The 14,222-nt window shown below is 52.1% G+C and overlaps 4 protein-coding genes across 4 annotated transcripts; 2 read left to right on the top strand and 2 right to left on the bottom strand.

The window, feature by feature from the left end:
• Nucleotides 1–968: 968 nt before the first annotated feature.
• Nucleotides 969–4,233, top strand: PV08_04992 (uncharacterized protein; the record flags this gene model as incomplete). The annotated part of the gene is made up of 2 exons (XM_016379336.1): nt 969–3,938; nt 4,009–4,233. The coding sequence occupies 2 exons, from the start codon at nt 969–971 to the stop codon at nt 4,231–4,233; spliced, it is 3,195 nt and encodes a 1,064-aa protein (XP_016238013.1).
• Nucleotides 4,234–4,918: 685 nt separating this feature from the next.
• On the top strand, nt 4,919–6,460 carry PV08_04991 (eukaryotic translation initiation factor 2 subunit gamma; the record flags this gene model as incomplete). The annotated part of the gene is made up of 1 exon (XM_016379335.1): nt 4,919–6,460. The coding sequence occupies one exon, from the start codon at nt 4,919–4,921 to the stop codon at nt 6,458–6,460; it is 1,542 nt and encodes a 513-aa protein (XP_016238012.1).
• A 2,117-nt stretch (nt 6,461–8,577) lies between these two features.
• PV08_04990 (uncharacterized protein) lies at nt 8,578–11,577 on the bottom strand (the record flags this gene model as incomplete). The annotated part of the gene is made up of 2 exons (XM_016379334.1): nt 8,578–11,341; nt 11,390–11,577. 2 exons carry the CDS (start codon nt 11,575–11,577, stop codon nt 8,578–8,580), a joined length of 2,952 nt encoding a protein of 983 aa, XP_016238011.1.
• Nucleotides 11,578–11,994: 417 nt separating this feature from the next.
• Nucleotides 11,995–13,848, bottom strand: PV08_04989 (uncharacterized protein; the record flags this gene model as incomplete). The annotated part of the gene is made up of 1 exon (XM_016379333.1): nt 11,995–13,848. The coding sequence occupies one exon, from the start codon at nt 13,846–13,848 to the stop codon at nt 11,995–11,997; it is 1,854 nt and encodes a 617-aa protein (XP_016238010.1).
• Between the last annotated feature and the right edge of the window lie 374 nt (nt 13,849–14,222).

Below are 14,222 nucleotides of genomic sequence, written 5' to 3'. Positions count from 1 at the left end.
ACGGGCTGGAACGTTGAGGAAGCGAGGAAAAGTATTTCAAGTAATTGGTTCAAGCGGAGAATCCGTGGCAGTTTTTGCATATAAAGGAAGACGATTTGTTGGAACCTACATGATACGTACCTACCAACCGACGGACATATACGCATCTGAATCTAAATCTAATATGACCCCCTCACGATGCATATTATTTCTTGTCCTCACTTTCTCAACGCACCCAGAATGCGACGCCAAGGCTGGCCTCGTTTTTGTATCCGTAACAAGGCTGGCGCACGGAATGTGGCTGATGCGTCGCCACCGCCTTCTCGCCTGGAGCCAGATACCGACCACAGGATCTGACACCTGGAATTGGATCCAACCTTGCCATACTCTAAACGGGCCACGACTGCTGCGACTCTGGCGGCCGTGTGACATTGCGAAAGTCTGGTTCGGTCCAAAAGTGAACGCTGCTTTCGACGCTCATTGGGGAATCATTCGCCAGGACGGAGGGAGGAATCCGAAGTCGGTCATTACCGCTTACCGTCACCTTGTCCCGTCCGATCTGTCGTTTGAGGATTGTCTTCCTGTGTGAACTTTGGTCAGGAAGCAACAGCAACACGGACGTTGGGATCCTGAGATAGAGAAAATAAAATTAGAAAGGTAAGTCAAGTCTGACTGCGACATTGCTCTGCGTGCTGGAGGCAAATAGCCGACTGCTTTCAGTTCGCCCATCGCGTGCTTGTTGTGGTGCAAACACGAGGTTAATCCGCTGAGGGGACACTGTAGCCTGCCGGCATCTTCTCTTGATGAGGCTGAATCTTCTGGTTTCTTCAATAATCGTTGCCTGTCTCGCAATCACGCTCGCCTGCACAAATTTCACGAGATTGGCTGCTTTTCTCGCTGGGCGCTCGACTGACTCGAATGTGCCTCTAGAGTTGCGAGCGATAAAGCAAATTCAAGACTGTTTCTCTCAATTCGTGGCCGGAGCGAAAATGGTATCAATTAGAGCCAAACCTCGGTTTCGGCAGCTCCAGAAGATCGAGCCCAATTACTGTCCGGGGACGATCACTCAGTATGAATCCGACAGGACCGGCATGCGTGTGGTCGTGGTGGACCAGGAAGGGCCGAAGTTGCACGGGTTTTTTGTCCTAGCCACCGAAATCCATGACGATTCAGGCGCGCCTCATACGTTGGAGCATCTCTGCTTCATGGGCTCCAAGAGCTACAAGTACAAGGGCTTCCTTGACAAGCTGGCCACTCGAGCATACTCGGGCACCAACGCGTGGACGGCGACTGATCACACTGCCTACACTTTAGAAACGGCGGGCTGGGCTGGATTTGCCCAAATCCTGCCAGTGTACCTCGAACATGTCATTCTTCCCACACTCACCGACGCAGGGTGCACCACCGAAGTCCACCATATCGACGGCAACGGCAACGATGCCGGCGTGGTGTACTCTGAAATGCAGGGTGTGCAGAACACAGCTTCCGAGCTGATCGAGCTGCAGTCCAAACGGATTGTGTATCCTGAAGGTGTCGGGTTTCGTTACGAAACCGGAGGCATGATGGAACAACTCCGTATTCTGACCGCTGAGCGTATAAGGCAGTTTCATCGCGACATGTATCAGCCGAGAAATCTGTGTTTGGCACTCTTCGGAGAAGTCAACCACCAGGAGCTTTTGACGATCTTGGACGAATTCGAGTCGTCAATCATGGCCGACATCCCGAGTCCAGATGCACCTTTCAAACGACCTTGGATTGAATCCAAGCATGCACCTGCTCTGACCGAGTCCACTGTAACGCGCGTGGAATTCCCAGAGGAGGATGAGTCGTTTGGGGAGATCGATATTCGCTTCCTTGGACCTGACTGTTCCGATTTGGTGGCTGCTTCGGCACTGAACGTGGTCCTCTTGTACCTCGCTGGCTCGTCTGCGGCAGTACTCGACAACACTCTCGTGGAGAAAGAACAGTTGGCTAGTGGCGTGTATTACCAGATTGACAGCCGCCCTCGAACCGAAGTGGCCTTCTCCATGTCCGGTGTCGAGACTGGACGGCTGCCGCAGGTCGAAAAGCGGTTCTTTGAGGTCCTCCAAGATGCAATGAACGCCCCGCTGGACATGGCGTTCATGCAAGACTGCATCGATCGTCAAGTTAGGACGTCCAAATTCAATGCGGAGGCTTCCTCGACGGCATTTGCCGACTACATTATCTCCGACTACCTCTACGGAAAGCGTGACGGGTCGACTCTGGAAAATATCAAGTCCTTGGAACAGTATACAAAGACGCTGACGTCGTGGAGCGAGCAACAGTGGAAGGATTTCATCAAGCATTATATCTCTGATGCGCCGCATGTGTCTATTCTGGGTGTCCCTTCCGCGAGACTGTCTGAACAACTCAAAACAGAAGAAGCCGCGAGGATTGAGGAACAGAAGAAACGATTGGGCGAAGATGGCTTGAAGAAGATGCAGGAGAAACTCGACGCTGCGAAGGCCGAAAATGACCGTGAGATCCCACGAGAACTCTTGGGACAATTCAAAGTTCCATCGACCGAGTCAATACATTTCGTGACGACATCAGGTGCTCGTGCAGGGCTGGCTCTTGAGGTTGGCAAGCCTCAGAACAAGTACCAGCAGGTCATTGACTCCGATGCTGCTGGCGTGCGGTTGTTCCTGGACTTTGAACATATTCCTACCAACTTTGCTCGGGTCAACCTCATTATCTCCACGGAGGTTCTGCCCGATGAGCTTCGACCTCTACTCTCCATCTACATGGAATCTTTCTTCAATCTGCCGCTGAAGCGGGGCGACAAAATCATAGATTTCGAACAAGTCGTGGTTGAACTTGAGCGGGATACTGTCGGCTACAATATTGATTCGGCTGGTGGTCTGGGCAACAATGAAGGCATCCGGGTCAGCTTCCAGGTGGAGATTGAGCACTACAAGGTGGCTATCAAATGGCTTAGTGAACTCCTGTACAAGTCAATTTTCGACATTGAAAGACTCAAGGCGATCAACACCAGACTCCTGGCCGACGTTCCCGATGCAAAGCGCTCTGGAGACGACATGATGGTGGCTGTCCGGCTGATGACACACCTTGCACCGAAATCGATTGGTCGCGCACGCAGTACTCTGGTCAGAGCACTGTATCTGAAGCGTATTAAGCAACTACTCGCTGCGGACCCGAGCAAAGTGGTTACCCAGTTAGAACGGCTACGTGAACATATGTGCCGGTTCGAGAACTACCGTATCCTGGTCATTACGGATTTGACCAAGGTTCAAGACCCTGTCAGCGCTTGGAAACCTTTCCTGGAGGGTATGGACACGGAGAAAGGACTAAATCCAATTGGGAAGAGAATTGAAAGACTAAGCGAGGCAGGCCAGAATCCTGGACAACTAGCATATGTTGTGCCGATGCCCACTATCGATAGTTCTTTCGCATATGCGTGTGCGAGGGGTCCAACATCTTGGGACGACCCCGCTATGCCTGCGGTCATGGTCGCCATGGCGTATATGAATGCCGTGGAAGGGCCGTTGTGGGTGGCAGTCCGAGGTACGGGGCTAGCGTATGGCACCAGCATGGGCTACGACATTGATAGTGGATACGTCTATCTTGACGTTTACCGGTCGCCGGACGCGTGGAAGGCGTTCGAGGCCAGTCGCGAGGTCGTGAGGGGCCACATGGACGGTGGAATCGAGTTTGACCCTCTCATGCTGGAAGGTGCGATCAGTAGCATCGTCGTGGCGTTTGCGAACGAACAACAAACGTTGGCTGGTGCGGCGGCGTCAAGCTTCATCCGTGCAGTGATGAAGGGGCTGCCTGAAGATCATATGGAGCGGCTGTTGAAGAAGGTTCGGGACGTGGGCGTCCCCGAGATCAAGGAGGCGCTGAGGAACGTAGTGTGGAATATGTTCGTGCCTGGCAGAGCTGACGTCTTCACCACATGCGCACCGGGGTTGAGAGAGGTAAGTTCTTGTGGTGTACCGTGTCACTGCGAACACGACGAAAATGAGCTGACCTATCTGTGTGATGCAGGCCATCTCGGAAGGATTGAAGGGAGCTGGGTTCAATGCTGAGGTCAGAGACTTGAACTACTTCCAGGACGATTATGGGTTGAAGCCCATTGGTGGTGAAGAAGAGGATGACGACGACGATGATGGTGAAGTCGAGGTGGCGACGGATGATGAGGGAGGGAGTGAGTCAGTTGACATTGAGGGGAGTGAAGGGTATGAAATTATAGAAGATGGGGATGAGGAATAGATCATCAAATGCGATGATCACGGCAGACTCATGATCGAAGCTGTCGGCAATGATTTAGCGCCATGCCCAACAGGGGGATGATCTGAACGAGGTTCTCTTCGTAGAGTCGTGGCGTCTATATCTGTTGGGTGCTTTTCTCGCTGTCAGCGTAAGGTCGAAGCATCGACGCCGTGGACGACGGTGCAGATGGACGCTGTGATAAAGGTGTCGGCTGAACATGTTGTCAGCGGATCATCCTGCTACTCTCTCCGTCGACACTGTTGAAAGCGTCTAGGACAGTGTCACCGCCAGCACACTGATAGATGTTGGGTGTTGCACTCTATGCTAGATACAGTGAATTACTCAATACCGTAGACCTGTTGTTGGCGCATCCTCGTACTCGTATCCTCTCCGAGTCGCCGGACATTGGATGACATAAGCACGAGTGAGTCATTTCTTGGCGGCGAGAAATGCCACAATTTTTGCAACTTGGACGCTGAGACCCCGCGACATCGACATCAGCCATCAACCACCGACAAACGACGAAACTCCCCCTCCTCGTCCTCACACTGCAGTCACCCTCGTCGACTCGACGACTCCCCCCACAGATATTTGGAAGTTCACGATATTCCTCGTACCTGTCCCTGTCGCTGCACCCTGCGGCACTTCTGTCTAACGAGCACAAACAAAAGAGTCCACCGCAATCATGGCCACCAACGGCGATCTGCCCTCGGACGATGAATTTTCCCAGCCAGGGACCCCTCCTGGGGATGAGAATGATGTCGAGGAGATCGAAGAAACAAATCAACCTCCCAAGTCGGCCCTGAAAAAGGGAACAACCGCATCCATACCCGAACCCCAAGTCACTCGCCCTCCTCTCCCAGAACAACCCGACCCGGCAAACCTAGATATCTCAAAACTGACTCCTCTCTCCCCTGAAATCATCGCCAGACAAGCCACGATCAACATCGGCACAATAGGTCATGTGGCTCACGGCAAGTCCACTGTCGTCAAGGCCATCTCGGGCGTCCAGACGGTCAGATTCAAGAACGAACTGGAGCGAAACATCACGATCAAGCTTGGTTATGCCAATGCAAAGATTTACAAGTGCGACAACCCCGAATGTCCCCGCCCGACATGCTACAAGAGCTTCAAGTCCGAGAAGGAGGTCGACCCTCCCTGCGAAAGAGACGGATGTGGTGGCACGTACAGACTCCTCCGCCACGTTTCGTTCGTCGATTGCCCCGGTCACGATATTCTCATGAGTACCATGCTTTCCGGCGCCGCGGTCATGGACGCCGCACTGCTTCTGATTGCGGGTAACGAAGCGTGCCCTCAGCCTCAAACGTCGGAGCATTTGGCCGCCATCGAGATTATGAAACTCAGTCACATTATCATTCTCCAGAACAAAGTCGACCTCATGCGGGAGGAAGGCGCCCAGCAGCACTACGAGTCCATATTGAAATTCATCAAGGGTACGGTCGCGGATGGATCTCCCATCATCCCCATCTCCGCACAGCTGAAATACAACATCGATGCCATCAACGAGTATTTGGTCACCAAGATCCCTGTGCCAGTACGAAACTTCCAGGCCGCCCCGCACATGATTGTCATCCGATCGTTCGATGTGAACAAGCCGGGTGCCGAAATCGAGGATTTGAAGGGCGGCGTCGCTGGTGGTTCTATCCTGACAGGCGTGCTCAAGCTCGGTGACGAGATCGAAATCCGACCTGGTATCATCACCAAGGACGCCACCGGCCAGACCGTCTGCCGACCCATCATGTCTCGCGTGGTGAGTCTGTTTGCCGAGCACAACGATCTCAAATTCGCCGTGCCCGGAGGTCTGATCGGTGTCGGTACCCGAGTCGACCCGACGCTGTGCCGAGCCGATCGTCTTGTCGGACACGTTCTGGGTCTTCGAGGCAACCTACCCGAAATCTACATGGAGCTCGAAGTCAACTACTTCCTGCTCCGCAGACTGTTGGGCGTCAAGACGGCCGACGGCAAGCAGGCCAAGGTGGCGAAGCTGGCCAAGAACGAAGTGCTCATGGTGAACATTGGCAGCACGGCGACGGGTGCGAAGGTTATGGGCGTCAAGGCCGACGCCGCCAAGCTGACTCTGACCAACCCTGCCTGTACGGCCATTGGCGAGAAGATTGCCCTGAGTCGAAGAATCGAGAAGCACTGGCGTCTGATCGGTTGGGCGAACATTGTGGCCGGAAACACCATTGAGCCAGAAGTTTCCTAGAGCATATGACATTGGTACTCGGAGGGGTTTACGTCCTGGTTCACGGCAGAAGCAAGTGGTGGCGTGTTTGTAAGGACCGGGACTAGAGGCTACACGTCGTGGGGCGGGCCTTCCTTACACATGGCAGATTATGGCACCCAGCTCAGCGAAGACGGTGTGTGTACACACTTTTGGAAGTATGGCGTGGCGTGGGAAACAAAAGGTCAACACCACACGAATTTCTGAAATGGCCGTACAAGGAAGGGTGAACAGGAAGAGGAAGAGCACACGTCAAGTGCTGGCTATGCAGATCAGATGAGATGAGATGAAATGAAACAAATGAGATTGTGTGTGTGTGTCATTGATTTGCGATTATGAGAACTCAGGGATCGACATGTTTGTGTGTGGCGCTTTGGACGAACCGTCATTGCAGCAGGTCAGGCAGGCCGCCAGACGACAGACTTTACTTTTCATGCGATACGACGATCGACACACGACAGGCGACTGACGCAGGACGAATCCCCCCCACTAGAACCGCGGAAAATGGACACGCTCGAATGAATGGACACCTACCTACCTACCTACCTGCTCGAAACCGGCAATGGCGGTGACGATCAGGCCCTGAACGATGTCCTGTCCTATTATGTTGTATACGACAGAGATCGTCAGGGCGCGCGCCTAGCCATGTCGAAGGCAATGAATGCCGATGCCGATGCCGATGCCGAAGTGGTTCGGTTGAGTTTAGTTTAGTTCAGTTCACTCGGCGAGAGAGATGCACGAGACACGCACAGGCACACGCGCACGCACACACACACACACACACACACACACACACACACACACACACACAGGGGGAGAGAGAGAGAGAGAGAGGGAGAGAGAGTTAACTTACCCAGCTGGCTCCTCCACGACAGTACACTAGATAGGTTAACCAGGTAGTGAGTGAGGTACGTCGTGGTGGATAGATATACCAAAACTATCTTGAGATGGTGCAACTCTCGAAAGGGCAAGCTAGGTACCTACCTACCTATCTACCTACCTCCCTACCCTGACCTTCGCGGAGTGAACAGCTCGTGCTCGACGTGTATGCAAAACAAAAAAAAAGGGGGGGTTGAACTCAATGGTCACGATCACCGGCACGGGTCTCTTTTCTCAGGAGAAGAAGGTAGGTAGTCGATAGAAGTACGGACATACCCAACATACCTCGGCACCTGAGGTAGAAGATAGATATCTAACTAGATCCGTACGGGGTACCAGAGGTAGTTAGTAGCTGTTACGGCTCCAGAATGTATTTTTGTCACTCTCTCCTCCTCTCAGGAAATACATGTCTCTGTCTACCCAGTTAGACCTCCAAGACCCATCCAATTCCAGAGTACGAGTACGAGCGAGTTGCTCACTCGTATCGCATCGATCAACTCCAAACCAAACCAAATATTCTGTCTCCCTCCCTGGTAACCTTGGACCAAGACCACCTCTGCCTTGACCCATTCCACCCTGCCTCCAGGTTGCAATACAGCGAGTGAGTGATATATCTGCCGTTGTCCATCCTCGATGGTTCTCCAGCAGATGGCTTTTCCTTGTATCCACATCACGATACAGAACTCAAACTGGGTCGAGTCCTGTCCCTTCTTGACGCTGTATTTGCATTTTCCAATTTTGAACATGACAGAAACCTCCTTCAATTAGCTTTTCAATCACTCTTTTGGGCTTTCCGTCTGACTTCCCGTCCTGGAAAAACCCCTCCATCCATCACTGGTGCCATGGTCGGCGTAGCACTTATGCTGGGACATTGTGCCGCCTTCGCAGCTCTCGAGAAATTTGCCTGCTAGCAGGTGTTTAGTCCCATGGTCATTCGCGTTGAACATTCGGCTGCGGCACACACACTTATACGACTTGCTGCAGTGGTGAATAACGTTATCATGCGTCATCAAGTGCTCACGGGTGGAAACGTGGCTGTCGCGCTTTTCCCAGTCACGGGGAAACAGGAAATCTCTTGTTCGGGATTTGTAGACATGGTCCTCGGAAATATGCTGAACAAGCTTGTTCGGGTTGACATGTTCATCGTCGCATCCTTCCCACTCGCGACTGGTTAAGGTCCCGGGGGAAACTGGAGTAGAAGGAAGCCGTTGGTTTCTGCCCTACAGATCGTCATCGTCTTCATCGTCGTCGTCAGAAGCATCATCAGAATCTACGCTCCTGTCGCGAATGCTTGGATCAGGCCGACCCAGGACCTTCTTCGAAGCACTTCCATTGACTTGTTTGTTGCCTAGCGAGACTGAGGAAGTTGGCTTCTGCGCGGCAGTCTTCCCGCGATCGCTGCCACTGTCACTGTCGCTGTCACTTTCGCTGTCCGAGTCAGATTCAGACTCGTCCGAGTCGGAGGTAGCGAGTGCTGACCGGCCTAATGGTGCCCTTGATGAGGCTCGCGAGAGCGACGTAGATGTTGCTGTAGAATTGGCCATGTGATCTACATTACGAAGCGCAGCACGTAAGTCGGTAAGCCTCTTGGCCGAAGTGATGGTCGGTGCTTTGGGCTGTACAGAAGTCAGAGTCGGATTCGGCTTGGGAGTCGCCTGTGGCTGAATGTTGGCTTTTGCGCTGGCAACTGGGGTCTTCGAGATCGTCGAGCTCTTCTTTGTAGAAGCAACTGGTTTGGGCCCTGTACTTGGAGCAGAGCTGGCCGATCGCTGCTTCGAGGCAGTATTCGTCACAGTTGATTTGACAGAAGATGTCTTTGCTGACGGTGTTTTCGGTGCAACTGCTGTATCCGATTGCTTTCCTTTTGAGGAGGTCGACACAGACGTCTCACGATGGGGTGTTATCGATTTGATAGCTGCGCTAGAGGATTTCCCAGGTGTTTCTTTCCGCACTTGAGATGGTTTAACTTTCGTGGCAGCAGCTGATTTGCGTGCGGCACGTTCTTCCTCCGTCATGCCTGCGCGGCTTTCCATAATCCTCTTTTCCTCTTCGGTGTACGAATATGACACAGATGGGCTCTTCTTTGGCTCGGACGATGGATGAGTAGTCGACAGAGATTTCGTCTGATCCAAGTCTTTCGCCGCTTGCTTCCTCGAGGTGGTTGAACCAGAACCCCAGGAGGGTAAGGGTTTTGCCGGTACTCGAGGTTGTGTAGCATTTACCTCGACATTTCCCACAACGGCAGCGCGCTCTGCAGCATGTTTCCCCTCGAGGACAGGGTCCTTCGTGGTCGCAATGTCGACTGTAGCTTGCGATACATTGCCACCCGAAAGGCTTTTCTTCTTCGCAGCTGAATTAGAGGTCTGGCGAGCGGCTGCTTTCTGTTTCGTCCCTTTGGGTTTGGCTGAGCTCGTTGGCTCTGGCCTTTTTTCTGATTCTTCTAGAGTTTGGAAAAGCTGTTCTCCAGGACTGTCAAGGCTTGGTGTTCCGCTACGCTCCCTTTTTCTGCCATTGACTTTGGTCTGAGCAGGCAGCTTTGTAGTAACTTTTGCGGATGGCCGGAGAGCTTTTCTTGTTTTGATATTTTCCAAATCATCATTGCTGCTGGCGCTAGATATGTTAGACGTGGATCCTCTAGCCGTCCGTGTCTGTGTCTTTTGCTGTGTTTGGTCGTTGTCATTATCAATCTCGGTGGCCTTGTTAGTTGCAGCCATTGCCGATATCTCATTGACCCTTGTTGTTGGCTCTGGGTGCTCATTTGGCCATTCTTGGGGCGCACTGGCTTCTCTGTCTGGATGTGCATGTACGACGCTGACAGCGCTGTTTTCTTTATCGGCATCTGGATGCTCTGTGGCAGAGGGATCAGGAATGGCAGGATCGCCATTGACTGCCTCATCCTCATAGATAGCATAATCTGTGCCTTCAGACTGAACAGGTCCCTCGGTATCCTGTCCTATTCTGAGGGCATTGCGATCTGGCATTCCGTTGTCGTCAAGAAGGGACTCGGTCTCGAGAGCGTCATACGCCTCCTGTGTGCTTAGACGGCGTTCAGGATCATCATCATTGTCATTTGGTGTGCCTAGACGCTCGATATGTGATAACCGATCGCTCGTCCTCGGCTGTCCAAGCTGACCCTGTCTCGACCGTGGTGACATTTGAGAATCGTCGATATCCGATGCAGGAAAGTCGTAGATATTGTTTCTCTTGAATTTGCTTGCCGAAGCAGACCCTTGACCAGATGTAGCAGTGCGCGGTTGTATCCTTGAAGAGCTCGACTGTCTCGAGGGTACGTCCGTTGGAGGTGTGATGGGTCCTTGAGACTGTGCGTGTGATTGTCTGGATGTTGCAAGTGGCGAGAATACCTTCGTTATTTCCTGGAGTACGCCTCCCACGCCTCGACCACTGGAATCTCTTCTTCGTTCATTATGCGGAGCGAAGTCGTGTGGCTGTTCTGGTAGTTCCTCCAATTCGTCAAGAGTTGCAGCTGGAATGGCCTGCATGTGCCTAAACAGCTCCGGCGACTCGTGCTTCGGATCCGGATGCATCTCCTGATTTTGTGTGACCTCAGCAAGCCCCGGCGATACATCGCGTTCAATAGACGACACCAAACTTTCCTCTCGGATAGAGCCCAGTGCTTCGACCTGCCGTGGTCTCTTCGCTCCATTAGTCCTCGCAACGTTGTCATCCACCGGCAGAGAATGTTTTCCGAGCGATGAAGTGACTCCCGAAAACGTTGGGACCGGTGGTCGGGAGGTCTTGTGTAATTGCCTTTGGTATTGAGGATCGTCCAACTGGCTGCCTATCGCAACGGACCCTTCTCTTACAGCGCGACCTTGTTCGAGTATCACCTTGATGGTCGCCCTCTGATCAGCGCCGTCTCTCGCGGCTTTGCCTTCATCTACTAGCAGGTCTGAAACGTAGAGTTGAGGGTCTAAATCGTAGTCGTCTTCGTCGTCCTTGAGGTATTTGATGGTGGGCAAGTCGCTGAAGACGTCAGGAAGCAGAACACCCGGAGAAATTGAAATGACTTACTGCTGGTAACAGCTCTTGTAAGCTCGTTGCACTTCGAGGGCCAGTGTCCCAATTTGCCATCGCTCTGGTTCTCGGACCACCACAAGCAAGCGCTTCTCGCCTTCGATGGCTAAATGCGCCGGGCGATCTGCATGCTTCAGGTATTGATCCTCAGATATGACTCTGACAGCCACGCGCAACTTGACCATGGTGAAAGCGCAGGCACAGTGGCCGTCGAGACGCGTTCCTGGGTCGAGCGAGGCACGGAGAGAGAAGTTGCACAAAGTTCACAAGTCGAAAAGTCGCCGGTGTCGAGGGCCGAAATTGCGGAGAAAAAGAGAGGCGAGGCTACGAGGCTGCGAGGTCCTCAGCCTCGTAGACGTGGAAATCCTGACGATGACAGCCGCTACTGGCACGCACTAGAGAAGACAGAAGAGGAAGAAGTTTATAGTACTACAGATACAACTCGAGAAATCTTTGTGTGATCGCAGCTGCTCGCTTTAAACACTAGAACTCACTTCTGGCTGACTATCTCGGGTAGCGAACTATACAAGGCTGGACATCTGTCAGGCTGAAGGAGCCTTGTTTCGAACCATTCACCGGCTCTATCCATCTAGTCCTCTGCTTCAGCTGATCGAAATGTTGATGATCTTGATGTCCTCCTCGGGCTTTTCTTTGCGCACTTTCGTATTCTCGATTTGATGGATTACATCCATGCCCTGGTATGCTCGACCGAAAATGGTATGCTTGTTATCCAGCCACGTTGTTTTCTCGGTGGTGATGAAGAACTGCGAGCCGTTGGTGTTAGGTCCAGCGTTCGCCATGCTGACTGTATAGGGTTTGTCATGTTTAAGATCTGAGAATTCATCCTCAAACTCTTTACCCCAAATACTTTCGCCGCCTGTTCCATCACCTAACGGATCTCCTCCCTGGATCATGAACTTTCTGATAACACGATGGAATATCGTGTTGTTGTAGTATCCATTCCTTGCGTGAGTAACGAAATTTTCCACTGTCTTCGGAGCCTTATCAGGGAAAAGCCTGATGTGAATGTCGCCATACGTCGTGTGCAGCACAGCGGATGTGCCAGACTGAGCTTGCTTGGCTTCCTTCTTCTTGCCACCAACCGTCCTTGGTTTTTCATTCTGGACGTCTCGCGTCGACTTGGTAACATCCTCTTCATTGGTGAACATGTAGAAGCGAACCTTGCCATAACCCGTAGCAAATAGCATCGGGTCTCGTTGCTGGGCCTCGTCAAGAAGAGGGTTCGCGCTGGCAGCCATGGAGACTGTGACCACATCCTTCTTCTGCGGGGCACCTTGATACAAACCTAGATTGAGAGCTCTAAACGGTTCATCTCTACCGTATGCCTTCATTACTCGGTTTGTAAGAGTATTGACGACTTTGATGCCTAGTAGCGAACCATAGGCAACAAAATGTCCCGACTCGTCAAAGACCACGTTGATTCTTGGTCTTACTACTGGATTGTCAAGATCACGCTCGACCGCCAGTCTCCTGCCGAATTCAACCTCCTCCAACTTTTGAAGAGCTGTACCAGCCTGCTGCATGGCAATGATTGTTTCGATGGATTCATCGTAAGATCGATAGAGCCTCCCGGAAGCGAAATCAAACACTCTAATCTTCCTGTCGGGAAATGAAATGGTTGCAAACTGGTGGCCGGACGGTGAAATTGTTATTGAGCATGGTGCCGATTTGGCCTTTTTGAAATCGAACAAATTGGTCGCTGACTTCATCTTGAACACACTGTCTGGCTTTTCGTAGCTATCTCCAGGCTGCCAATATTCAACCATCCCGCTCGAGTCGGCAGAGACCACACAGTCGAAAGCGTAGTTGTAGGCCATGGCCACGACCGGTGCTCGATGCAACGAAGACAAGGTATGTATGGGGGTCTGTGAGTCTCCGCGTCCGTCATAGATGTGAATCTGTTTGCCAATACCCACGGCAAGTATTGGAGCCTGCGCTCTCCGATGTACCCAGCAGATACAAGTAGGGGTTTGTTCTAGGTTGAGGATCGACAGGAGATCAAAAGTAACAACGTCGAAAAGTTTGATCGTCTTATCCTCCTCATTTCCGGCCGTCGCAAAGTAAGCCCCATCGACGCTGACACTCGAGCTAATGATCAGACCTTCGTGTGCCCGATACTCTTTGGCGAACTCAATGCCAGTGGCTATTTTCTTCCAAAACTTCACAACCCCATCAATCGAGGTGGTGATAACAAAGTCAACAGGGGACGGTGCGACAGTCACAGTAGATATTTGGTCTTTGTGCATCAACGATTTGGAATATTTCAGGCCCTTTGGGAGAGCCGCGACATACAGCGACTCATACGGAAGCTTGCGTTTCTTCTTTGGTGGCACCGTAGAGGGCAGCGCTGGTCCAAAATCGTCGTCGGAAGATTCGTCGCTGTCACCTGCTCCGTCGACAGACCTCGATCGTTTCCTGGATGGTTCGGCTGACATGCTGGTATAAGTGGCCGTGTCACGTAGTATAGCAGATCCGTGTCTCAGGATGTGTTGGGTAACTCCGGATGTTATGTATTGCTGGAATATCAAAAAAGCTGGACGAGTTCTCAAAACCACAAACACGCTAATCCAAAAGAGAAATGATCTTGGCGAAGCTTCTCTTCATGTCCATGTAAATACTGCAGTGATCTGTACTCCGTTACTGTGCCAGAAGCTGAGAGAACGCCAACAGCATTCGATAATTACCTATAGGTATCGTATGAAATAATACCTGGGCAGAGCTCACCAACCCGTTTCTGAACAGAGCCGGTCTTTGAGTTCATATTGGAGATCAGCGACGACCTGGCTGCTGACACTGCATAAAACACCCA

The sequence above is a fragment of the Exophiala spinifera genome, assembly GCF_000836115.1.
Source record: "Exophiala spinifera strain CBS 89968 unplaced genomic scaffold supercont1.3, whole genome shotgun sequence".
Taxonomy (NCBI): Eukaryota; Fungi; Ascomycota; class Eurotiomycetes; order Chaetothyriales; family Herpotrichiellaceae; genus Exophiala; species Exophiala spinifera.
This window is presented reverse-complemented; position numbering and strand designations above follow the sequence as displayed.